Here is a 27,121-nt window from a genome sequence, read left to right as displayed (position 1 = left end):
TACCCCTGTATATAGTCTCATTACTAACCTGTACCCCTGTATATAGTCTCATTACTAACCTGTACCCCTGTATATAGTCTCATTACTAACCTGTACCCCTGTATATAGTCTCATTACTAACCTGTACCCCTGTATATAGTCTCATTACTAACCTGTACCCCCTGTATATAGTCTCATTACTAACCTGTACCCCTGTATATAGTCTCATTACTAACCTGTACCCCCTGTATATAGTCTCATTACTAACCTGTACCCCTGTATATAGTCTCATTACTAACCTGTACCCCTGTATATAGTCTCATTACTAACCTGTACCCCTGTATATAGTCTCATTACTAACCTGTACCCCTGTATATAGTCTCATTACTAACCTGTACCCCTGTATATAGTCTCATTACTAACCTGTACCCCTGTATATAGTCTCATTACTAACCTGTACCCCTGTATATAGTCTCATTACTAACCTGTACCCCTGTATATAGTCTCATTACTAACCTGTACCCCTGTATATAGTCTCATTACTAACCTGTATCCCCACACATTGACTCGGTACCGGTACCCCCTGTATATAGTCTCATTACTAACCTGTATATAGTCTCATTACTAACCTGTATATAGTCTCATTACTAACCTGTACCCCTGTATATAGTCTAATTACTAACATGTACCCCCTGTATATAGTCTCATTACTAACCTGTACCCCTGTATATAGTCTCATTACTAACCTGTACCCCCTGTATATAGCCTCATTACTAACCTGTACCCCCTGTATATAGTCTCATTACTAACCTGTACCCCTGTATATAGTCTCATTACTAACCTGTATATAGTCTCATTACTAACCTGTATATAGTCGCATTACTAACCTGTATATAGTCTCATTACTAACCTGTACCCCCTGTATATAGTCTCATTACTAACCTGTGCCCCTGTATATAGTCTCATTACTAACCTGTACCCCTGTATATAATCTCATTGCTAACCTGTACCCTGTATATAGTCTCATTACTAACCTGTACCCCTGTATAATAATATAATAATAATATATGCCATTTAGCAGACGCTTTTATCCAAAGCGACTTACAGTCATGTGTGCATACATTCTACGTATGGGTGGTCCCGGAGATCGAACCCACTACCCTGGCGTTACAAGCGCCATGCTCTACCAACTGAGCTACAGAAGGACCACATTACTAACTTGTACCCCTGTATATAATCTCATTACTAACCTGTACCCCCTGTATATAGTCTCATTACTAACCTGTGCCCCCTGTATATAATCTCATTACTAACCTGTACCCCTGTATATAGTCTCATTACTAACCTGCACCCCTGTATAGTCTCATTACTAACCTGTACCCCTGTATATAATCTCATTACTAACCTGTACCCCTGTATATAGTCTCATTACTAACCTGTACCCCTGTATAATAATATAATAATAATATATGCCATTTAGCAGACGCTTTTATCCAAAGCGACTTACAGTCATGTGTGCATACATTCTACGTATGGGTGGTCCCGGGGATCGAACCCACTACCCTGGCGTTACAAGCGCCATGCTCTACCAACTGAGCTACAGAAGGACCACATTACTAACCTGTACCCCTGTATATAATCTCATTACTAACCTGTACCCCTGTATATAGTCTCATTACAAACCTGTACCCCTGTATATAATCTCATTACTAACCTGTACCCCTGTATATAGTCTCATTACTAACCTGTACCCCCTGTATGTAGCATCATTACTAACCTGTACCCCCTGTATATAGTCTCATTACTAACCTGTACCCCCCACACATTAACTCGGTACCGGTACTCCCTGTTTATAGTCTCATTACTAACCTGTATCCCCACACATTGACTCGGTACCGGTACCCCCTGTATATAGTCTCATTACTAACCTGTATCCCCACACATTGACTCGGTACCGGTACCCCCTGTATATAGTCTCATTACTAACCTGTACCCCTGTATATAGCCTCATTACTAACCTGTACCTCCTGTATATAGCCTCATTACTAACATGTACCCCCTGTATATAGTCTCATTACTAACCTGTGCCCCCTGTATATAGTCTCATTACTAACCTGTACCCCCTGTATATAATCTCATTACTAACCTGTACCCCTGTATATAGTCTCATTACTAACCTGTACCCCTGTATATAGTCTCATTACTAACCTGTACCCCTGTATATAGTCTCATTACTAACCTGTACCCCCTGTATATAGTCTCATTACTAACCTGTACCCCTGTATATAGTCTCATTACTAACCTGTACCCCTGTATATAGTCTCATTACTAACCTGTACCCCTGTATATAGTCTCATTACTAACCTGTATACAGTCCATTACTAACCTGTACCCCTGTATATAGTCTCATTACTAACCTGTACCCCTGTATATAGTCTCATTACAACCTGTACCCCTGTATAAGTCTCATGACTAACCTGTACCCTGTATATAGTCTCATTACTAACCTGTACCCCCTGTATATAGTCTCATTACTAACCTGTACCCCTGTATATAGTCTCATTACTAACCTGTACCCCTGTATATAGTCTCATTACTAACCTGTACCCCTGTATATAGTATCATTACTAACCTGTACCCCTGTATATAGTATCATTACTAACCTGTACCCCCTGTATATAGTCTCATTACTAACCTGTACCCCCTGTATATAGTCTCATTACTAACCTGTACCCCTGTATATAGTCTCATTACTAACCTGTACCCCTGTATATAGTCTCATTACTAACCTGTACCCCTGTATATAGTATCATTACTAACCTGTACCCCTGTATATAGTCTCATTACTAACCTGTACCCCTGTATATAGTCTAATTACTAACCTGTACCCCTGTATATAGTCTCATTACTAACCTGTACCACTGTATATAGTCTCATTACTAACCTGTACCCCTGTATATAGTCTCATTACTAACCCGTACCCCTGTATATAGTCTCATTACTAACCCGTACCCCTGTATATAGTCTCATTACTAACCTGTACCCCTGTATATAGTCTCATTACCCCCCCTGTATATAGTCTCATTACTAACCCGTACCCCTGTATATAGTCTCATTACTAACCTGTACCCCTGTATATAGTCTCATTACTAACCTGTACCCCTGTATATAGTCTCATTACTAACCTGTACCCCCTGTATATAGTCTCATTACTAACCTGTACCCCTGTATATAGTCTCATTACTAACCTGTACCCCTGTATATAGTCTCATTACTAACCTGTACCCCTGTATATAGTCTCATTACTAACCTGTACCCCTGTATATAGTCTCATTACTAACCTGTACCCCTGTATATAGTCTCATTACTAACCTGTACCCCTGTATATAGTCTCATTACTAACCTGTACCCTCATTACTAACCTGTATATAGTCTCATTACTAACCTGTACCCCTGTATATAGTCTCATTACTAACCTGTACCCCTATATAGTCTCATTACTAACCTGTACCCTGTATATAGTCTCATTACTAACCTGTACCCCTGTATATAGTCTCATTACTAACCTGTACCCCTGTATATAGTCTCATTACTAACCTGTACCCCTGTATATAGTCCATTACTAACCTGTACCCCTGTATATAGTCTCATTACTAACCTGTACCCCTATACTCATTACTAACCTGTACCCTGTATATAGTCTCATTACTAACCTGTACCCCTGTATATAGTCTCATTACTAACCTGTACCCCTGTATATAGTCTCATTACTAACCTGTACCCCTGTATATAGTCTCATTACTAACCTGTACCCCTGTATATAGTCTCACTAACCTGTACCCCTGTATACTCATGTAACCTGTACCCCTGTATATAGTCTCATTACTAACCTGTACCCCTGTATATAGTCTCATTACTAACCTGTACCCCTGTATATAGTCTCATTACTAACCTGTACCCCTGTATACTATTACTAACCTGTACCCCTGTATATAGTCTCATTACTAACCTGTACCCCTGTATATAGTCTCATTACTAACCTGTACCCCTGTATATAGTCTCATTACTAACCTGTACCCCTGTATATAGTCTCATTACTAACCTGTACCCCCTGTATATAGTCTCATTACTAACCTGTACCCCTGTATATAGTCTCATTACTAACCTGTACCCCTGTATATAGTCTCATTACTAACCTGTACCCCTGTATATAGTCTCATTACTAACCTGTACCCCTGTATATAGTCTCATTACTAACCTGTACCCCTGTATATAGTCTCATTACTAACCTGTACCCCTGTATATAGTCTCATTACTAACCTGTACCCCTGTATATAGTCTCATTACTAACCTGTACCCCTGTATATAGTCTCATTACTAACCTGTACCCCTTGTATATAGTCTCATTACTAACCTGTACCCCTGTATATAGTCTCATTACTAACCTGTACCCCTGTATATAGTCTCATTACTCTCATATAGCCTCAACTAACCTGTACCCCTGTATATAGTCTCATTACTAACCTGTACCCCTGTATATAGTCTCATTACTAACCTGTACCCCTCTCATTACTAACCTGTACCCCTGTATATAGTCTCATTACTAACCTGTACCCCTGTATATAGTCTCATTACTAACCTGTACCCCTGTATATAGTCTCATTACTAACCTGTACCCCTGTATATAGTCTCATTACTAACCTGTACCCCTGTATATAGTCTCATTACTAACCTGTACCCCTGTATATAGTCTCATTACTAACCTGTACCCCTGTATATAGTCTCATTACTAACCTGTACCCCTGTATATAGTCTCATTACTAACCTGTACCCCTAACTCATTACTAACCTGTACCCCTGTATATAGTCTCATTACTAACCTGTACCCCTGTATATAGTCTCATTACTAACCTGTACCCTGTATATAGTCTCATTACTAACCTGTACCCCTGTATATAGTCTCATTACTAACCTGTACCCCTGTATATAGTCTCATTACTGTAATATAGTCCTGTACCCCCTGTATATAGTCTCATAACTAACCTGTCTCATTACTAACCTGTACCCCCTGTATATAGTCTCATTACTAACCTGTACCCCCTGTATATAGTCTCATTACTAACCTGTACCCCCTGTATATAGTCTCATTACTAACCTGTACCCCTGTATATAGTCTCATTACTAACCTGTACCCCTGTATATAGTCTCATTACTAACCTGTACCCCTGTATATAGTCTCATTACTAACCTGTCCCCTGTATATAGTCTCATTACTAACCTGTACCCCTGTATATAGTCTCATTACTAACCTGTACCCCTGTATATAGTCTCATTACTAACCTGTACCCCTGTATATAGTCTCATTACTAACCTGTACCCCTGTATATAGTCTCATTACTAACCTGTACCCCCTGTATATAGTCTCATTACTAACCTGTACCCCTGTATATAGTCTCATTACTAACCTGTACCCCTGTATATAGTCTCATTACTAACCTGTACCCCTATATAGTCTCATTATAGTCTCATTACTAACCTGTACCCCTGTATATAGTCTCATTACTAACCTGTACCCCTGTATATAGTCTCATTACTAACCTGTACCCCTGTATATAGTCTCATTACTAACCTGTACCCCCTATATAGTCTCATTACTAACCTGATACCCCTAAAATGGGACCACCCATATAGAATCATTGACTGTAAGTCGCCTTTGGATAAAAGCCTGTACCCCTGTATATAGTCTCATTACTAACCTGTACCCCTAACCTGTACCCCTGTATATAGTCTCATTACTAACCTGTACCCCTGTATATAGTCTCATTACTAACCTGTACCCCTGTATATAGTCTCATTACTAACCTGTACCCCTGTATATAGTCTCATTACTAACCTGTACCCCCTGTATATAGTCTCATTACTAACCTGTCTCATTACTAACCTGTACCCCTGTATATAGTCTCATTACTAACCTGTACCCCTGTATATAGTCTCATTACTAACCTGTACCCCTGTATATAGTCTCATTACTAACCTGTACCCCTGTATATAGTCTCATTACTAACCTGTACCCCTGTATATAGTCTCATTACTAACCTGTGCCCCTGTATATAGTCTCATTACTAACCTGTACCCCTGTATATAGTCTCATTACTAACCTGTACCCCTGTATATAGTCTCATTACTAACCTGTACCCCTGTATATAGTCTCATTACTAACCTGTACCCCTGTATATAGTCTCATTACTAACCTGTACCCCCTGTATATAGTCTCATTACTAACCTGTACCCCTGTATATAGTCTCATTACTAACCTGTACCCCTGTATATAGTCTCATTACTAACCTGTACCCCTGTATATAGTCTCATTACTAACCTGTACCCCTGTATATAGTCTCATTACTAACCTGTACCCCTGTATATAGTCTCATTACTAACCTGTACCCCTGTATATAGTCTCATTACTAACCTGTACCCCTGTATATAGTCTCATTACTAACCTGTACCCCTGTATATAGTCTCATTGTTATTTTATTGTATTACTTTTTATTACATTTCTTTACTTTATTTCTTGAACTCTTCTTGTTGGTTAAGGGCTTGTAAGTAAACATTTCACGGTAAGGACTACACCTGTCGTACTCGAGGCCATGTGACACATAAAATGGTATTTGATTGGTTTAATTCTCAGATGGTTAATAAGACATACAGTTGAAGTCAGTCAATTTCTTGTTAACAAACTATAGTTTTGACAAGTCAGTTAGGACTTCTACTTTGTGCATGACACAAGTCCAACAATTGTTTACAGTCAGATTATTTCACTTATAATTCACTGTATCACAATTCCAGTGGGTCAGAAGTTTACACACACTAACTTGACTGTGCCTTTAAACAGCTTGGAATATTCCAGAAAATTATGTCATGGCTTTAGAAGTTTCTGATAGGCTAATTGGCATCATTTGAGTCAATTGGAGGTGTACCTGTGATTGTATTTCAAGGCCTACCTTCAAACTCAGTGCGTCTTTGCTTGACATCATGAGAAAATCAAAAACAATCAGCCAAAGACCTCAACAAAAGGTTGTAGACCTCCACAAGTCTGGTTCATCCTTGGGAGCAATTTCCAAATGCCTGAAGGTACCAAGTTCATCTGTATAAACAATAGTACGCAAGTATAAACACCATGGGACCACGCAGCCGCCATACCGCTCAGGAAGAAGACGCGTTCTGTCTCATAGATATGAATGTACTTTGGTGCGAATAGTGCAAATCAATCCCAGAACAACAGCAAAGTATTTTGTGAAGATGCTGGAGGAAACAGGTACAAAGGTATCTATATCCACAGTAAAATGAGTCCTATATCGACATAACCTGAAAGGCCGCCCAGCAAGGAAGAAGCCACTGCTCCAAAACCTCCATAAAAAAGGAGGAATGGGCCAAAAGTCACCCAACTTATTGTGGGAAGCTTGTGGATGGCCACCCGAAATGTTTGACCCAAGTTAAACAATTTAAAGGCAATTCTACCAAATACTAATTGAGTGTATGTAAACTTCTGACCCACTGGGAATGTGATGAAAGAAATAAAAGCTGAAATAAATCACTCTCTACTATTATTCTGACATTTCACATTCTTAAAATAAAGTGGTGATCCAAACTGACCTAAAACAGGGATTTTTTTTTAACGAGGATTCAATGTCAGGAATTGTGAAAAACTGAGTTTAAATGTATTTGGCTAAGGTGTGTGTAAACTTCCGACTTCAACTGTTTATAGGTCAATAGCCACAGCATTAATCAGCATCAAGGAGCTTCCCCTCTTGGTGCTTTGGGCATCTGGAAAGGCACTATTATTAATGAATGAATTAAATAAGATTTTTTTTTACGATTAAAAGATATTGAGGGTGGTTCCAAAGTAAATCAGTGACTTAATGCCAATGTTGTCTTCTATCAGTTGGGTCAGGAGGCTCACCTGCAGCACAGGTGGAATGTCCTCTCCGGCCGTCCTTCTGACTCCGACTTGACGTGGACGATCTCACACACGGCTGAGCCCTCTCCGTCTGCAATGGCACGCACACATGTTATAACCTCACATACAGAACAACTCATTTGTAGTCACTGACTATCTTTCTCTCACTCCATCATGTCTATTCAGACAGAGAAGAACATTACAAAGAACATCATGTCTATTCAGACAGAGAAGAACATGTCTATTCAGACAGAGAAGAACATTACAAAGAACATCATGTCTATTCAGACAGAGAAGAACATGTCTATTCAGACAGAGAAGAACATTACAAAGAACATCATGTCTATTCAGAACTGTACCTTGGTTATTGAGGGCTCTATATTCAACTGTACCTTGGTTATAGAGGGCTCTATACTGAACTGTACCTTGGTTATTGAGGGCTCTATATTCAACTGTACCTTGGTTATAGAGGGCTCTATATTGAACTGTACCTTGGTAATTGAGGGCTCTATATTGAACTGTACCTTGGTTGTAGAGGGCTCTATACTGAACTGTACCTTGGTTATTGAGGGCTCTATATTCAACTGTACCTTGGTTATAGAGGGCTCTATATTGAACTGTACCTTGGTAATTGAGGGCTCTATATTGAACTGTACCTTGGTTGTAGAGGGCTCTATATTAAACTGGACCTTGATTATTGAGGGCTCTATATTAAACTGGACCTTGATTATTGAGGGCTCTATATTAAACTGGACCTTGATTATTGAGGGCTCTATATTAAACTGTACTGTACCTTGGTTATAGAGGGCTCTATATTAAACTGTACCTTGGTTATAGAGGGCTCTATACTGAACTGTACCTTGGTTACTGAGGGTTCTATATTGAACTGTACCTTGGTTATTGAGGGCTCTATATTCAACTGTACCTTGGTTATAGAGGGCTCTATATTGAACTGTACCTTGGTAATTGAGGGCTCTATATTGAACTGTACCTTGGTTGTAGAGGGCTCTATATTAAACTGGACCTTGATTATTGAGGGCTCTATATTAAACTGGACCTTGATTATTGAGGGCTCTATATTAAACTGTACTGTACCTTGGTTATAGAGGGCTCTATATTAAACTGTACCTTGGTTATAGAGGGCTCTATACTGAACTGTACCTTGGTTATAGAGGGCTCTATACTGAACTGTACCTTGGTTATAGAGGGCTCTATATTGAACTGTACCTTGGTATTTGAGGGCTCTATATTAAACTGTACCTTGGTTATAGAGGGCTCTATATTAAACTGTACCTTGGTTATAGAGGGCTATATATTGAACTGTACCTTGGTTATTGAGGGCTCTATATTGAACTGTACCTTGGTTACTGTACCACAGTGTCTCCTGAACCCTACCGTCTCAGCCTCCAGTATTTATGCTGCAGTAGTTTGTGTCGGGGGGGCTAGGGTCAGTTTGTTATATCTGGAGTACTTCTCCTGTCCTATTCGGTGTCCTGTGTGAATCTAAGTGTGCGTTCTCTAATTCTCTCCTTCTTTCTTTCTCTCTCTCGGAGGACCTGAGCCCTAGGACCATGCCCCAGGACTACCTGACATGATGACTCCTTGCTGTCCCCAGTCCACCTGACCGTGCTGCTGCTCCAGTTTCAACTGACCTGAGCCCTAGGACCATACCCCAGGACTACCTGACATGATGACTCCTTGCTGTCCCCAGTCCACCTGGCCATGCTGCTGCTCCAGTTTCAACTGTTCTGCCTTACTATTATTCGACCATGCTGGTCATTTATGAACATTTGAACATCTTGGCCATGTTCTGTTATAATCTCCACCCGGCACAGCCAGAAGAGGACGGGCCACCCCACATATGCTCTCTCTAATTCTCTCTTTCTTTCTCTCTCTCTGAGGACCTGAGCCCTAGGACCGTGCCCCAGGACTACCTGACATGATGACTCCTTGCTGTCCCCAGTCCACCTGACTGTGCTGCTGCTCCAGTTTCAACTGTTCTGCCTTGTTATTATTCGACCATGCTGGTCATTTATGAACATTTGAACATCTTGGCCATGTTCTGTTATAATCTCCACCCGGCACAGCCAGAAGAGGACTGGCCACCCCACATAGCCTGGTTCCTCTCTAGGTTTCTTCCTAGGTTTTGGCCTTTCTAGGGAGTTTTTCCTCGCCACCGTGCTTCTACACCTGCATTGTTTGCTGTTTGGGGTTTTAGGCTGGGTTTCTGTACAGCACTTTGAGATATCAGCTGATGTACGAAGGGCTATATAAATAAATTTGATTTGATTTGATTGAGGGCTCTATATTAAACTGTACCTTGGTTATTGAGGGCTCTATACTGAACTGTACCTTGGTTATTGAGGGCTCGGACTTGGAGCGCGTCTGTGGAGATCATGTGACGGAAGCGGAATGGGTCCTTGTCTTCAGACGAGACTGACGACACTCGATGGGAGCCACCCTGAGAGACACACAGACAGCCCTTAGATACGCCCATCAGACAGACAGATACCCCCCCCCCCCTACAGACAGATACGCACCCCCAACAGACAGATACGCACCCCCTACAGATAGATACGCACCCCCCCTACAGACAGATACACACCCCAACAGATCCATAAATGATTGCCAAAGCATCTATATGGTGCGTATGAAAATGTTATGAATGCTCTATAAAGCCTTTCTAAGTTAATAAGTAACTGGGATGTGACCATTTTAGTTAATTTAAGGCAGGTTGGTTTAGATGGCTGTGTGATATGCCTTTTACAATACATCAACTGGTACCAGTGACCGACTGGACTAGTTATGGAAGGTACCACTGGACTAGGTATGGAAGGTACCACTGGACTAGTTATGGAAGGTACCACTGACCCACTGGACTAGGTATGGAAGGTACCACTGGACTAGGTATGGAAGGTACCACTGACCCACTGGACTAGTTATGGAAGGTACCACTGACCCACTGGACTAGGTATGGAAGGTACCACTGACCCACTGGACTAGGTATGGAAGGTACCACTGACCCACTGGACTAGGTATGGAAGGTACCACTGACCCACTGGACTAGGTATGGAAGGTACCACTGGACTAGGTATGGAAGGTAACAGTGACCCACTGGACTAGAAATAGAAGGTACCACTGACCCACTGGACTAGGTATGGAAGGTACCACTGACCCACTGGACTAGGTATGGAAGGTACCACTGACCCAGTGGACTAGTTATGGAAGGTACCACTGGTCTAGGTATGGAAGGTACCACTGGCCCACTGGACTAGTTATGGAAGGTACCAGTGGACTAGTTATGGAAGGTACCACTAGGTATGGAAGGTACCACTGACCCACTGGACTAGTTATGGAAGGTACCACTGACCCACTGGACTAGGTATGGAAGGTACCACTGACCCACTGGACTAGTTATGGAAGGTACCACTGGACTAGGTATAGAAGGTACCACTGGACTAGGTATGGAAGGTACCACTGGACTAGGTATGGAAGGTACCACTGACCCACTGGACTAGTTATGGAAGGTACCACTGACCCACTGGACTAGGTATGGAAGGTACCACTGACCCAGTGGACTAGGTATGGAAGGTACCACTGACCCAGTGGACTAGGTATGGAAGGTACCACTGGCCCACTGGACTAGTAATAGAAGGTACCACTGACCCACTGGACTAGTTATGGAAGGTACCACTGGACTAGGTATGGAAGGTACCACTGACCCAGTGGACTAGTTATGGAAGGTACCACTGACCCACTGGACTAGTTATTGGAGGTACCACTGGACTAGGTATGGAAGGTACCACTGGACTAGGTATGGAAGGTACCACTGACCCAGTGGACTAGGTATAGAAGGTACCACTTATTATTATTATTATATTATTATTATTTATTATTATTAGAAGATACCACTGGACTAGGTATAGAAGGTACCACTGGACTAGGTATAGAAGGTACCACTGGACTAGGTATAGAAGGTACCACTGGACTAGGTATAGAAGGTACCACTGGACTAGGTATAGAAGGTACCACTGGACTAGGTATAGAAGGTACCACTGGACTAGGTATAGAAGGTACCACTGGACTAGGTATAGAAGATAACACTGGACTAGGTATGGAAGGTACCACTGGACTAGGTATAGAAGGTACCACTGGACTAGGTATAGAAGGTACCACTGGACTAGTTATGGAAGGTACCACTGACCCACTGGACTAGTTATGGAAGGTACCACTGACCCACTGGACTAGGTATGGAAGGTACCACTGACCCACTGGACTAGGTATGGAAGGTACCACTGACCCACTGGACTAGTTATGGAAGGTACCACTGGACTAGGTATGGAAGGTACCACTGGACTAGGTATGGAAGGTAACATTGACCCACTGGACTAGAAATAGAAGGTACCACTGACCCACTGGACTAGTTATGGAAGGTACCACTGGACTAGGTATGGAAGGTAACACTGACCCACTGGACTAGAAATAGAAGGTAACACTGACCCACTGGACTAGTTATGGAAGGTACCACTGACCCACTGGACTAGTAATAGAAGGTACCACTGACCCACTGGACTAGTTATGGAAGGTACCACTGGACTAGGTATGGAAGGTACCACTAGGTATGGAAGGCCTTTTACAATACATCAACTGGTACCAGTGACCGACTGGACTAGTTATGGAAGGTACCACTGGACTAGGTATGGAAGGTACCACTGGACTAGGTATGGAAGGTACCACTGACCCACTGGACTAGTTATGGAAGGTACCACTGACCCACTGGACTAGGTATGGAAGCTACCACTGACCCACTGGAATAGGTATGGAAGGTACCACTGGACTAGGTATGGAAGGTACCACTGACCCACTGGACTAGTTATGGAAGGTACCACTGGACTAGTTATGGAAGGTACCACTGGACTAGGTATGGAAGGTACCACTAGGTATGGAAGGTACCACTAGGTATGGAAGGTACCACTGGACTAGGTATGGAAGGTACCACTGGACTAGGTATGGAAGGTACCACTGGACTAGGTATGGAAGGTACCACTGGACTAGGTATGGACGGTACCACTAGGTATGGAAGGTACCACTGGACTAGGTATGGAAGGTACCACTGGACTAGGTATGGAAGGTACCACTGGACTAGGTATGGAAGGTACCACTGGACTAGGTATGGAAGGTACCACTGGACTAGGTATGGAAGGTACCACTAGGTATGGAAGGTACCACTAGGTATGGAAGGTACCACTGGACTAGGTATGGAAGGTACCACTAGGTATGGAAGGTACCACTGGACTAGGTATGGAAGGTACCACTAGGTATGGAAGGTACCACTAGGTATGGAAGGTACCACTGGACTAGGTATGGAAGGTACCACTGGACTAGGTATGGAAGGTACCACTGGACTAGGTATGGAAGGTACCACTAGGTATGGACGGTACCACTGGACTAGGTATGGAAGGTACCACTGGACTAGGTATGGAAGGTACCACTGGACTAGGTATGGAAGGTACCACTGGACTAGGTATGGAAGGTACCACTAGGTATGGAAGGTACCACTAGGTATGGAAGGTACCACTGGGTATGGAAGGTACCACTAGGTATGGAAGGTACCACTAGGTATGGAAGGTACCACTAGGTATGGAAGGTACCACTAGGTATGGAAGGTACGACTAGGTATGGAAGGTACCACTAGGTATGGAAGGTACCACTAGGTATGGAAGGTACCACTAGGTATGGAAGGTACCACTAGGTATGGAAGTGATGCTTCAACAAAGCCAAAATAAATTCGAACCACTTGATGGGAATGGAATATCGAGGTTAGGATTCAGAGAAACTATGGTAGAAAGGTTTGGTTGTGATAAGAGACGGAACTTACCATTTTCTTCTTCTGCTTGGACCCATCCTTACAAACAAACACCACGGCTGTTCTGAAGACTGAACCATGAAGAGGGCGATGGAAGAAAGATTTCAGTGTCTATGTAATACGTTTCAAATACATGAAATAAGCTATCATAATACAGTATTATGTCTATTGGAGTGATCAGGCTTGCACTCAGTCCCAAATTGGCTGTGGTCAAAAGTAGTGCACTATAACAGGAATAGGGGACACAGTCTATGTCATTCGACAGAGTGGTACATGTATCCCCTTATGTAACAGACAGCCATCTTAAGAGTGATCTAGAGAAGGTTCTAAGTAGCTTTGTCCTGTTCTAGAACTAGAACCCCATTAGCTACATGGTTCTGAGAAGGCCACATCTGATGCACACTAGGTGTTGTCCTTAACGTACTGAATGCAGCCAGTTGGGGTTCTTTCTTCCATTTGCCCAGGGAGGAGGGAGGGTTGATCCAGGCTACGCTGGTGTGGAGCAGCAAGTCCCCCATCGACAGATCAGCAACCTACAACACACAACACAACCATGTTACAACACAACCATGTTACACCCATGTTATAACACAGCCATGTTACAGCCATGTTACAACACAACCATGTTACACCCATGTTATAACACAGCCATGTTACAGCCATGTTACAACACAACCATGTTACAGCCATGTTACACCCATGTTATAACACAGCCATGTTACACCCATGTTATAACCATGTTACACCCATGTTATAACCATGTTATAACCATGTTACAACACAACCATGTTACAACACAACCATGCTACAACACAACCATGCTACAACCATGTTACAACCCACCCATGTTACAACTATGTTACAACACAACCATGTTACGGCCATGTTACAACACAACCATGTTACAGCCATGTTACAACACAACCATGTTACAGCCATGTTACAACACAACCATGTTACAGCCATGTTACAACACAACCATGTTACAACACAACCATGTTACAGCCATGTTACAGCCATGTTACAACACAACCATGTTACAACTATGTTACAACACAACCATGTTACAGCCATGTTACAACACAACCATGTTACAACTATGTTACAACACAACCATGTTACAACTATGTTACAACACAACCATGTTACAACACAACCATGTTACAGCCATGTTACAGCCATGTTACAACACAACCATGTTACAACTATGTTACAACACAACCATGTTACAGCCATGTTACGGCCATGTTACAACACAACCATGTTACAGCCATGTTACAACCATGTTACAACACAACCATGTTACAACACAACCATGTTACAGCCATGTTACAACACAACCATGTTACAACACAACCATGTTACGGCCATGTTACAACACAACCATGTTACAACACAACCATGTTACAGCCATGTTACAGCCATGTTACAACACAACCATGTTACAACTATGTTACAACACAACCATGTTACAGCCATGTTACAGCCATGTTACAACACAACCATATTACAACTATGTTACAACACAACCATGTTACAGCCATGTTACAACACAACCATGTTACAACACAACCATGTTACAACACAACCATGTTACAACACAACCATGTTACAGCCATGTTACAACACAACCATGTTACAGCCATGTTACAACACAACCATGTTACAGCCATGTTACAACACAACCATGTTACAACCATGTTACAACCATGTTATAAACACACCCATGTTACAACCATGTTACAACACACCCATGTTACAACACAACCATGTTACAACACACCCATGTTACAACACACCCATGTTACAACACACCCATGTTACAACACACCCATGTTACAACACACCCATGTTACAACACACCCATGTAACAACCATGTTACAGCCATGTTACAACACAACCATGTTACAACTATGTTACAACACAACCATGTTACAGCCATGTTACAACACAACCATGTTACAGCCATGTTACAACACAACCATGTTACAACCATGTTACAACCATGTTACAACACACCCATGTTACAACACACCCATGTTACAACACACCCATGTTACAACCATGTTACAACACACCCATGTTACAACACAACCATGTTACAACACACCCATGTTACAACACACCCAAGTTACAACCATGTTACAACACACCCATGCTACAACCATGTTACAACACACCCATGTAACAACCATGTTACAACACACCCATGTTACAGCCATGTTACAACACACCCATTTTACAACCATGTTACAACACACCCATGTTACAACACACCCATTTTACAACCATGTTACAACCGTTACAACACACCCATGTTACAAATGTTACAACACACCCATGTTACAACTGTTACAACACACCCATGTTACAGCCATGTTACAACACACCCCTTTTAAATTAACAACACACCCATGTTACAACACAACTATGTTACAACACAACCATGTTACAGCCATGTTACAACACAACCATGTTACAGCCATGTTACAACACACCCATGTTACAGCCATGTTACAACACACCCATGTTACAGCTATGTTACAACCATGTTACAACACACCCATGTTACAGCCATGTTACAACCATGTTACAACACAACCATGTTACAAGCCATGTTACAACACACCCATGTTACAGCCATGTTACAACACACCCATGTTACAGCCATGTTACAACCATGTTACAACACACCCATGTTACAGCCATGTTACAACCATGTTACAACACAACCATGTTACATCCATGTTACAACACAACCATGTTACAACCATGTTACAACCATGTTACAACACAACCATGTTACAACACACCCATGTTACAACCATGTTACAACACACCCATGTTACAACCATGTTACAACACACCCATGTTACAACCATGTTACAACACAACCATGTTACAGCCATGTTACAACACAACCATGTTACAACTATGTTACAACACAACCATGTTACATCCATGTTACAACACACCCATGTTACATCCATGTTACAACACAACCATGTTACAACACAACCATGTTACATCCATGTTACAACACAACCATGTTACAACACACCCATTTTACATTAACAACACACCCATGTTACAACCATGTTACAACACACCCATGTTACATTAACACACCCATGTTACATCCATGTTACAACACAACCATGTTACATCCATGTTACAACACAACCATGTTACAACCATGTTACAACACAACCATGTTACATCCATGTTACAACACAACCATGTTACAACACAACCATGTTACACCCATGTTACAACACACCCATGTTACAACACACCCATGTTACATTAACAACACACCCATGTTAGAACCATGTTACAACACAACCATGTTACAACACACCCATGTTACATCCATGTTACAACACAACCATGTTACAGCCATGTTACAACACAACCATGTTACAACACACCCATGTTACATTAACAACATACCAATGTTACAGCAATCCAATCCCTCAACATACTCTGGGAAATTCTCCAACGACCTATTCCCTATTTAGTGCACTACTTTAGACCAGAGCTATGGCACCCTATTCCCTATTTAGTGCACTACTTTAGACCAGAGCTATGGCACCCTATTCCCTATTTAGTGCACTACTTTAGACCAGAGCCATGGCACCCTATTCCCTATTTAGTGCACTACTTTAGACCAGAGCTATGGCCCTTTTCAAAATAAGTAGTGTGTAGCAAATAGGGTGTAATTTGAACTACACAGCCACTGATACCACAGACACACCTGGAGAACATGAGGAGACTCCCAACAACACTGTACCTCTGTCTAGATACCACAGAACATGAGGAGACTCCCAACAACACACCTCTGTCTAGATACCACAGAACATGAGGAGACTCCCAACAACACTGTACCTCTGTCTCGATACCACAGAACATGAGGAGACTCCCAACAACACTGTACCTCTGTCTAGATACCACAGAACATGAGGAGACTCCCAACAACACTGTACCTCTGTCTCGATACCACAGAACATGAGGAGACTCCCAACAACACTGTACCTCTGTCTAGATACCACAGAACATGAGGAGACTCCCAACAACACACCTCTGTCTAGATACCACAGAACATGAGGAGACTCCCAACAACACACCTCTGTCTAGATACCACAGAACATGAGGAGACTCCCAACAACACTGTACCTGTCTGGATACCAGAGAACATGAGGAGACTCCCAACAACACTGTACCTGTCTAGATACCACAGAACATGAGGAGACTCCCAACAACACTGTACCTCTGTCTAGATACCACAGAACATGAGGAGACTCCCAACAACACTGTACCTCTGTCTCAATACCACAGAACATGAGGAGACTCCCAACAACACTGTACCTCTGTCTCAATACCACAGAACATGATACCACAGAACATGAGGAGACTCCCAACAACACTGTACCTCTGTCTCAATACCACAGAACATGAGGAGACTCCCAACAACACTGTACCTCTGTCTAGATACCACAGAACATGAGGAGACTCCCAACAACACTGTACCTCTGTCTAGATACCACAGAACATGAGGAGACTCCCAACAACACTGTACCTCTGTCTAGATACCACAGAACATGAGGAGACTCCCAACAACACTGTACCTCTGTCTAGATACCACAGAACATGAGGAGACTCCCAACAACACTGTACCTCTGTCTAGATACCACAGAACATGAGGAGACTCCCAACAACACTGTACCTCTGTCTAGATACCACAGAACATGAGGAGACTCCCAACAACACTGTACCTCTGTCTAGATACCACAGAACATGAGGAGACTCCCAACAACACTGTACCTCTGTCTAGATACCACAGAACATGAGGAGACTCCCAACAACACTGTACCTCTGTCTAGATACCACAGAACATGAGGAGACTCCCAACAACACTGTACCTCTGTCTAGATACCACAGAACATGAGGAGACTCCCAACAACACACCTCTGTCTAGATACCACAGAACATGAGGAGACTCCCAACAACACTGTACCTCTGTCTAGATACCACAGAACATGAGGAGACTCCCAACAACACTGTACCTCTGTCTAGATACCACAGAACATGAGGAGACTCCCAACAACACACCTCTGTCTAGATACCACAGAACATGAGGAGACTCCCAACAACACACCTCTGTCTAGATACCAGAGAACATGAGGAGACTCCCAACAACACTGTACCTCTGTCTAGATACCACAGAACATGAGGAGACTCCCAACAACACTGTACCTGTCTGGATACCACAGAACATGAGGAGACTCCCAACAACACTGCACCTCTGTCTAGATACCACAGAACATGAGGAGACTCCCAACAACACTGCACCTCTGTCTAGATACCACAGAACATGAGGAGACTCCCAACAACACACCTCTGTCTAGATACCACAGAACATGAGGAGACTCCCAACAACACTGTACCTCTGTCTAGATACCACAGAACATGAGGAGACTCCCAACAACACACCTCTTTCTAGATACCACAGAACATGAGGAGACTCCCAACAACACTGTACCTCTGTCTAGATACCACAGAACATAATGAGACTCCCAACAACACACCTCTGTCTAGATACCACAGAACATGAGGAGACTCCCAACAACACTGTACCTCTGTCTAGATACCACAGAACATGAGGAGACTCCCAACAACAACGCACCTCTTTCTAGATACCACAGAACATGAGGAGACTCCCAACAACACTGTACCTCTGTCTAGATACCACAGAACATGAGGAGACTCCCAACAACACTGTACCTCTGTCTAGATACCACAGAACATGAGGAGACTCCCAACAACACTGTACCTCTGTCTAGATACCACAGAACATGAGGAGACTCCCAACAACACATCTGTCTAGATACCACAGAACATGAGGAGACTCCCAACAACACTGTACCTCTGTCTAGATACCACAGAACATGAGGAGACTCCCAACAACACTGTACCTCTGTCTAGATACCACAGAACATGAGGAGACTCCCAACAACACACCTCTGTCTAGATACCACAGAACATGAGGAGACTCCCAACAACACACCTCTGTCTAGATACCACAGAACATGAGGAGACTCCCAACAACACTGTACCTCTGTCTAGATACCACAGAACATGAGGAGACTCCCAACAACACACCTCTGTCTAGATACCACAGAACATGAGGAGACTCCCAACAACACTGTACCTCTGTCTCGATACCACAGAACATGAGGAGACTCCCAACAACACTGTACCTCTGTCTAGATACCACAGAACATGAGGAGACTCCCAACAACACACCTCTGTCTAGATACCACAGAACATGAGGAGACTCCCAACAACACACCTCTGTCTAGATACCACAGAACATGAGGAGACTCCCAACAACACTGTACCTCTGTCTAGATACCACAGAACATGAGGAGACTCCCAACACACCTCTGTCTAGATACCACAGAACATGAGGAGACTCCCAACAACACACCTCTGTCTAGATACCACAGAACATGAGGAGACTCCAACAACACTGTACCTCTGTCTCGATACCAGAACATGAGGAGACTCCCAACAACACTGTACCTCTGTCTAGATACCACAGAACATGAGGAGACTCCCAACAACACACCTCTGTCTAGATACCACAGAACATGAGGAGACTCCCAACAACACACCTCTGTCTAGATACCACAGAACATGAGGAGACTCCCAACAACACTGTACCTCTGTCTAGATACCACAGAACATGAGGAGACTCCCAACAACACTGTACCTGTCTAGATACCACAGAACATGAGGAGACTCCCAACAACACTGTACCTGTCTGGATACCAGAGAACATGAGGAGACTCCCAACAACACTGTACCTGTCTAGATACCACAGAACATGAGGAGACTCCCAACAACACTGTACCTCTGTCTCGATACCACAGAACATGAGGAGACTCCCAACAACACTGTACCTGTCTAGATACCACAGAACATGAGGAGACTCCCAACAACAACGCACCTCTGTCTAGATACCACAGAACATGAGGAGACTCCCAACAACACACCTCTGTCTAGATACCACAGAACATGAGGAGACTCCCAACAACACTGTACCTCTGTCTAGATACCACAGAACATGAGGAGACTCCCAACAACACTGTACCTCTGTCTAGATACCACAGAACATGAGGAGACTCACAACAACACTGTACCTCTGTCTCAATACCACAGAACATGAGGAGACTCCCAACAACACTGTACCTCTGTCTAGATACCACAGAACATGAGGAGACTCCCAACAACACTGTACCTCTGTCTAGATACCACAAAACATGAGGAGACTCCCAACAACACACCTCTGTCTAGATACCACAGAACATGAGGAGACTCCCAACAACACACCTCTGTCTAGATACCACAGAACATGAGGAGACTCACAACAACACTGTACCTCTGTCTAGATACCACAGAACATGAGGAGACTCCCAACAACACTGTACCTCTGTCTAGATACCACAGAACATGAGGAGACTCCCAACAACACTGTACCTCTGTCTAGATACCACAAAACATGAGGAGACTCCCAACAACACACCTCTGTCTAGATACCACAGAACATGAGGAGACTCCCAACAACACACCTCTGTCTAGATACCACAGAACATGAGGAGACTCACAACAACACTGTACCTCTGTCTAGATACCACAGAACATGAGGAGACTCCCAACAACACTGTACCTCTGTCTAGATACCACAGAACATGAGGAGACTCCCAACAACACTGTACCTCTGTCTAGATACCACAGAACATGAGGAGACTCCCAACAACACTGTACCTCTGTCTAGATACCACAGAACATGAGGAGACTCCCAACAACACTGCATCTCTGTCTAGATACCACAGAACATGAGGAGACTCCCAACAACACACCTCTGTCTAGATACCACAGAACATGAGGAGACTCCCAACAACACTGTACCTCTGTCTCGATACCACAGAACATGAGGAGACTCCCAACAACAACGCACCTCTTTCTTGTCTCCACTCTGCTCCGCTATGAGCTGGTCAAACACCAACCCAAACTCCTCGTGGATCTTCTGCATCTCATTGATGTGACTGGCCACCTTGTTCATGGCCTTCATAGCTACTGGACAGGAAGGAGAGAGAAGAGAAGAGGAACACTATTATACTAAACCTAACCCTTCTGCATCCCATTGATGTGACTGGCCACCTTGTTCATGGCCTTCATAGCGACTGGACAGGAAGGAGAGAGAAGAGAAGAGGAACACTATTATACTAAACCTAACCCTTCTGCATCCCATTGATGTGACTGGCCACCTTGTTCATGGCCTTCATAGCGACTGGACAGGAAGGAGAGAGAAGAGAAGAGGAACACTATTATACTAAACCTAACCCTTCTGCATCCCATTGATGTGACTGGCCACCTTGTTCATGGCCTTCATAGCGACTGGACAGGAAGGAGAGAGAAGAGAAGAGGAACACTATTATACTAAACCTAACCCTTCTGCATCCCATTGATAAAATAATAATATTAAAATTGTAAAAAAGTAGATTTGATTGTCACATATACCCCCCTCCCTCCCTCCCCCCTACAGCTCTCTCAGTAGTAGTGGGTACTATAGGACACACCCCCTCCCTCCCTCCCCCTACAGCTCTCTCAGTAGTAGTGGGTACTATAGGACACACCCCTCCCTCCCTCCTCCTACAGCTCTCTCAGTAGTAGTGGGTACTATAGGACACACCCCCCTCCCTCCCTCCCTCCTCCTACAGCTCTCTCAGTAGTAGTGGGTACTATAGGACACACCCCTCCCTCCCTCCCCCTCCAGCAGCTCTCAGTAGTAGTGGGTACTATAGGACACACCCCTCCCCCTCCTCTCCCTCCTCCTACAGCTCTCTCAGTAGTAGTGGGTACTATAGGACACACCCCTCCCTCCCTCCCCTACAGCTCTCTCAGTAGTAGTGGGTACACCCCTATCTCTCAGGACACAGGACCCCCCCCTCCCCTCCCTCCTCCTACAGCTCTCCCTCCCTCCTCCTACAGCTCTCTCAGTAGTAGTGGGTACTATAGGACACCCCTCTCCCTCCCTACAGCTCTCTCAGTAGTAGTGGGTACTATAGGACACACCCTCCCTCCCTACAGCTCTCTCAGTAGTAGTGGGTACTATAGGATACACCCCTCCCTCCCTCCTCCTACAGCTCTCTCAGTAGTAGTGGGTACTATAGGACACACCCCTCCCTCCCTCCTCTCTCAGTAGTAGTGGGTACTCCCCTCCCTCCCCCTCCCCTACAGCTCTCTCAGTAGTAGTGGGTACTATCACCCCTCCCCTCCCTCCCTCCTACAGCTCCCAGTAGTAGTGGGTACCCACACCCTCCCCCCTCCCTCCTCCTCCAGCTCTCTCAGTAGTAGTGGGTACTATAGGACACACCCCTCCCTCCCTCCCTCCTCCTACAGCTCTCTCAGTAGTAGTGGGTACTATAGGACACACCCCTCCCTCCCTCCTCCTCCCTCCCTCCTCCTACAGCTCTCTCAGTAGTAGTGAGTACTATAGGACACACCCCTCCCTCCCTCCTCCCTCCCTCAGTAGTAGTGGGTACTATAGGACACACCCCTCCCTCCCTCCCTCCTCCTCCTACAGCTCTCTCAGTAGTAGTGGGTACTATAGGACACACCCCTCCCTCCCTCCCTCCTCCTACAGCTCTCTCAGTAGTAGTGGGTACTATAGGACACACCCCTCCCTCCCTCCTCCTACAGCTCTCTCAGTAGTAGTGGGTACTATAGGACACACCCCTCCCTCCCTTCCTCCTCCTACAGCTCTCTCAGTAGTAGTGGGTACTATAGGACACACCCCTCCCTCCCTCCTCCTCCTACAGCTCTCTCAGTAGTAGTGGGTACTATAGGACACACCCCTCCCTCCTCCTACAGCTCTCTCAGTAGTAGTGGGTACTATAGGACACACCCCTCCCTCCCTCCTCCTACAGCTCTCTCAGTAGTAGTGGGTACTATAGGACACACCCCCCCCTCCCCCTCCTCCTCCTCAGTAGTAGTGGGTACTATAGGACACACCCCCCTCCCTCCCTCCTCCTACAGCTCTCTCAGTAGTAGTGGGTACTATCGGACAGCTCTCTCAGTAGTAGTGGGTACTATAGGACACACCCCTCCCTCCCTTCCTCCTCCTACAGCTCTCTCAGTAGTAGTGGGTACTATAGGACACACCCCTCCCTCCCTCCCTCCCTCTTCCTACAGCTCTCTCAGTAGTAGTGGGTACTATAGGACACACCCCTCCCTCCCTTCCTCCTCCTACAGCTCTCTCAGTAGTAGTGGGTACTATAGGACACACCCCTCCCTCCCTCCTCCTACAGCTCTCTCAGTAGTAGTGGGTACTATAGGACACACCCCTCCCTCCCCTCCCTCCTCCTCCTACAGCTCTCTCAGTAGTAGTGGGTACTATAGGACACACCCTCCCTCCCTCCCTCCTCCTACAGCTCTCTCAGTAGTAGTGGGTACTATAGGACACACCCCTCCCTCCCTCCCTCCTCCTACAGCTCTCTCAGTAGTAGTGGGTACTATAGGACACACCCCTCCCTCCCCCTCCTCCTACAGCTCTCTCAGTAGTAGTGGGTACTATAGGACACACCCCTCCCTCCCCTCCCTCCTCCTACAGCTCTCTCAGTAGTAGTGGGTACTATAGGACACACCCCTCCCTCCCTCCCTCCTCCTCCTACAGCTCTCTCAGTAGTAGTGGGTACTATAGGACACACCCCTCCCTCCCTCCCTCCTCCTACAGCTCTCTCAGTAGTAGTGGGTACTATAGGACACACCCCTCCCTCCCTCCCTCCTCCTACAGCTCTCTCAGTAGTAGTGGGTACTATAGGACACCCCCCCCCTCCCTTCCTCCTCCTACAGCTCTCTCAGTAGTAGTGGGTACTATAGGACACACCCCTCCCTCCCTCCTCCTACAGCTCTCTCAGTAGTAGTGGGTACTATAGGACACACCCCCCCCTCCCTTCCTCCTCATACAGCTCTCTCAGTAGTAGTGGGTACTATAGGACACACCCCCTCCCTCCCTCCCCTCCCTCCTACAGCTCTCTCAGTAGTAGTGGGTACTATAGGACACACCCCTCCCTCCCTCCCTCCTCCTACAGCTCTCTCAGTAGTAGTGGGTACTATAGGACACACCCCTCCCTCCCTCCCTCCTCCTACAGCTCTCTCAGTAGTAGTGGGTACTATAGGACACACCCCTCCCTCCCTCCCTCCCTCCTACAGCTCTCTCAGTAGTAGTGGGTACTATAGGACACACCCCTCCCTCCCCCTCCTCCTCTCTCAGTAGTAGTGGGTACTAGCTCTCCCTCAGTAGTAGTAGGGGTACTATAGGACACACCCCCCTCCCTCCCTCCCTCCCTCCTCCTCTCCTACAGCTCTCTCAGTAGTAGTGGGTACTATAGGACACCCCTCTCCCTCCCCCCCCCCCCCTCCTCCTACAGCTCTCTCAGTAGTAGTGGGTACTATAGGACACACACCTCTCAGTAGTAGTGGGTACTATAGGACCACCCCTCCTCCCTCCTCCTACAGCTCTCTCAGTAGTAGTGGGTACTATAGGACACACCCCTCCCTCCCTCCCTCCTCCTACAGCTCTCTCAGTAGTAGTGGGTACTATAGGACACACCCCTCCCTCCCTCCTCCTACAGCTCTCTCAGTAGTAGTGGGTACTATAGGACACACCCCTCCCTCCCTCTTCCTACAGCTCTCTCAGTAGTAGTGGGTACTATAGGACACACCCCTCCCTCCCTCCCTCCCTCCTCCTACAGCTCTCTCAGTAGTAGTGGGTACTATAGGACACACCCCTCCCTCCCTCCCTCCTCCTACAGCTCTCTCAGTAGTAGTGGGTACAATAGGACACCCCTCTCCCTCCTTACCATTCAGGTGATAGTGTTCTTCACTGTCCGGGTCTGTCAGTGAGTACAGCTCTCTCAGTAGTAGTGGGTACTTCAGAACTCTCTGGATGGGTTTGATCAGGTAGGACTCCAGGGTTGAGGAGTGTTGCTGTTTCGGGTTCCTTTCTTCCAGAAACGCCTTGAAGTCTGCATCGGTCTTAGCTAGATGCAATGAGATGGGGGGAGAGTTTAATACGCAGCCAACACATTCTGTTGTAGCTATGAAGAGGTCATTCAACACTGCCCTAAGAAACACATTCTGTTGTAGCTATGAAGAGGTCATTCAACACTGCCCTAAGAAACACATTCTGCTGTAGCTATGAAGAGGTCATTCAACACTGTCCTAAGAAACACATTCTGTTGTAGCTATGAAGAGGTCATTCAACACTGCCCTAAGAAACACATTCTGCTGTAGCTATGAAGAGGTCATTCAGCACTGCCCTAAGAAACACATTCTGTTGTAGCTATGAAGAGGTCATTCAACACTGCCATAAGAAACACATTCTGTTGTAGCTATGAAGAGGTCATTCAACACTGTGGAAGGTTGTATCAATACACAGAGTCACTACAAAGATACAGGTGTCCTTCCTAACTCAGTTGCCGGAGAGGAAAGAAACCGCTCAGGGATTTCAACATGAGGCCAATGGTGACTTTAAAACAGTTACGGAGTTTGATGACTGTGATAGGAGAAGACTGAGGATGGATCAACAACATTGTAGTTACTCCATAATACTAGCCTAACTGACAGAGTTTGATGACTGTGATAGGATGGATCAACAACATTGTAGTTACTCCATAATGAGAAGACTGAGGATGGATCAACAACATTGTAGTTACTCCATAATGCTAACCTAACTGACAGAGTTTGATGACTGTGATAGGAGAAGACTGAGGATGGATCAACAACATTGTAGTTACTCCATAATACTAACCTAACTGACAGAGTTTGATGACTGTGATAGGAGAAGACTGAGGATGGATCAACAACATTGTAGTTACTCCATAATGCTAACCTAACTGACAGAGTTTGATGACTGTGATAGGAGAAGACTGAGGATGGATCAACAACATTGTAGTTACTCCATAATACTAACCTAACTGACAGAGTTTGATGACTGTGATAGGAGAAGACTGAGGATGGATCAACAACATTGTAGTTACTCCATAATGCTAACCTAACTGACAGAGTTTGATGACTGTGATAGGAGAAGACTGAGGATGGATCAACAACATTGTAGTTACTCCATAATACTAACCTAACTGACAGAGTTTGATGACTGTGATAGGAGAAGACTGAGGATGGATCAACAACATTGTAGTTACTCCATAATACTAACCTAAATGACAGAATGAAAAAGGAATCCCGTACA

The 27,121-nt window shown here is 44.6% G+C and overlaps 1 protein-coding gene across 1 annotated transcript in view; it reads right to left on the bottom strand.

Moving 5' to 3' along the window:
• The window catches only part of LOC124004974 (rho guanine nucleotide exchange factor TIAM1-like), a 114,558-nt gene that overhangs the window by 3,316 nt on the left and 84,121 nt on the right, over positions 1 to 27,121 (bottom strand). The window contains 6 exon segments of the mRNA XM_046313776.1: positions 7,940 to 8,027; positions 10,289 to 10,397; positions 13,815 to 13,873; positions 14,227 to 14,335; positions 21,827 to 21,945; positions 25,734 to 25,913. Coding sequence (XP_046169732.1) covers positions 7,940 to 8,027; positions 10,289 to 10,397; positions 13,815 to 13,873; positions 14,227 to 14,335; positions 21,827 to 21,945; positions 25,734 to 25,913 — 664 coding nt within the window.

Source organism: Oncorhynchus gorbuscha, linkage group LG19 (assembly GCF_021184085.1).
Source record: "Oncorhynchus gorbuscha isolate QuinsamMale2020 ecotype Even-year linkage group LG19, OgorEven_v1.0, whole genome shotgun sequence".
Classification (NCBI taxonomy): Eukaryota; Metazoa; Chordata; class Actinopteri; order Salmoniformes; family Salmonidae; genus Oncorhynchus; species Oncorhynchus gorbuscha.
This window is presented reverse-complemented; position numbering and strand designations above follow the sequence as displayed.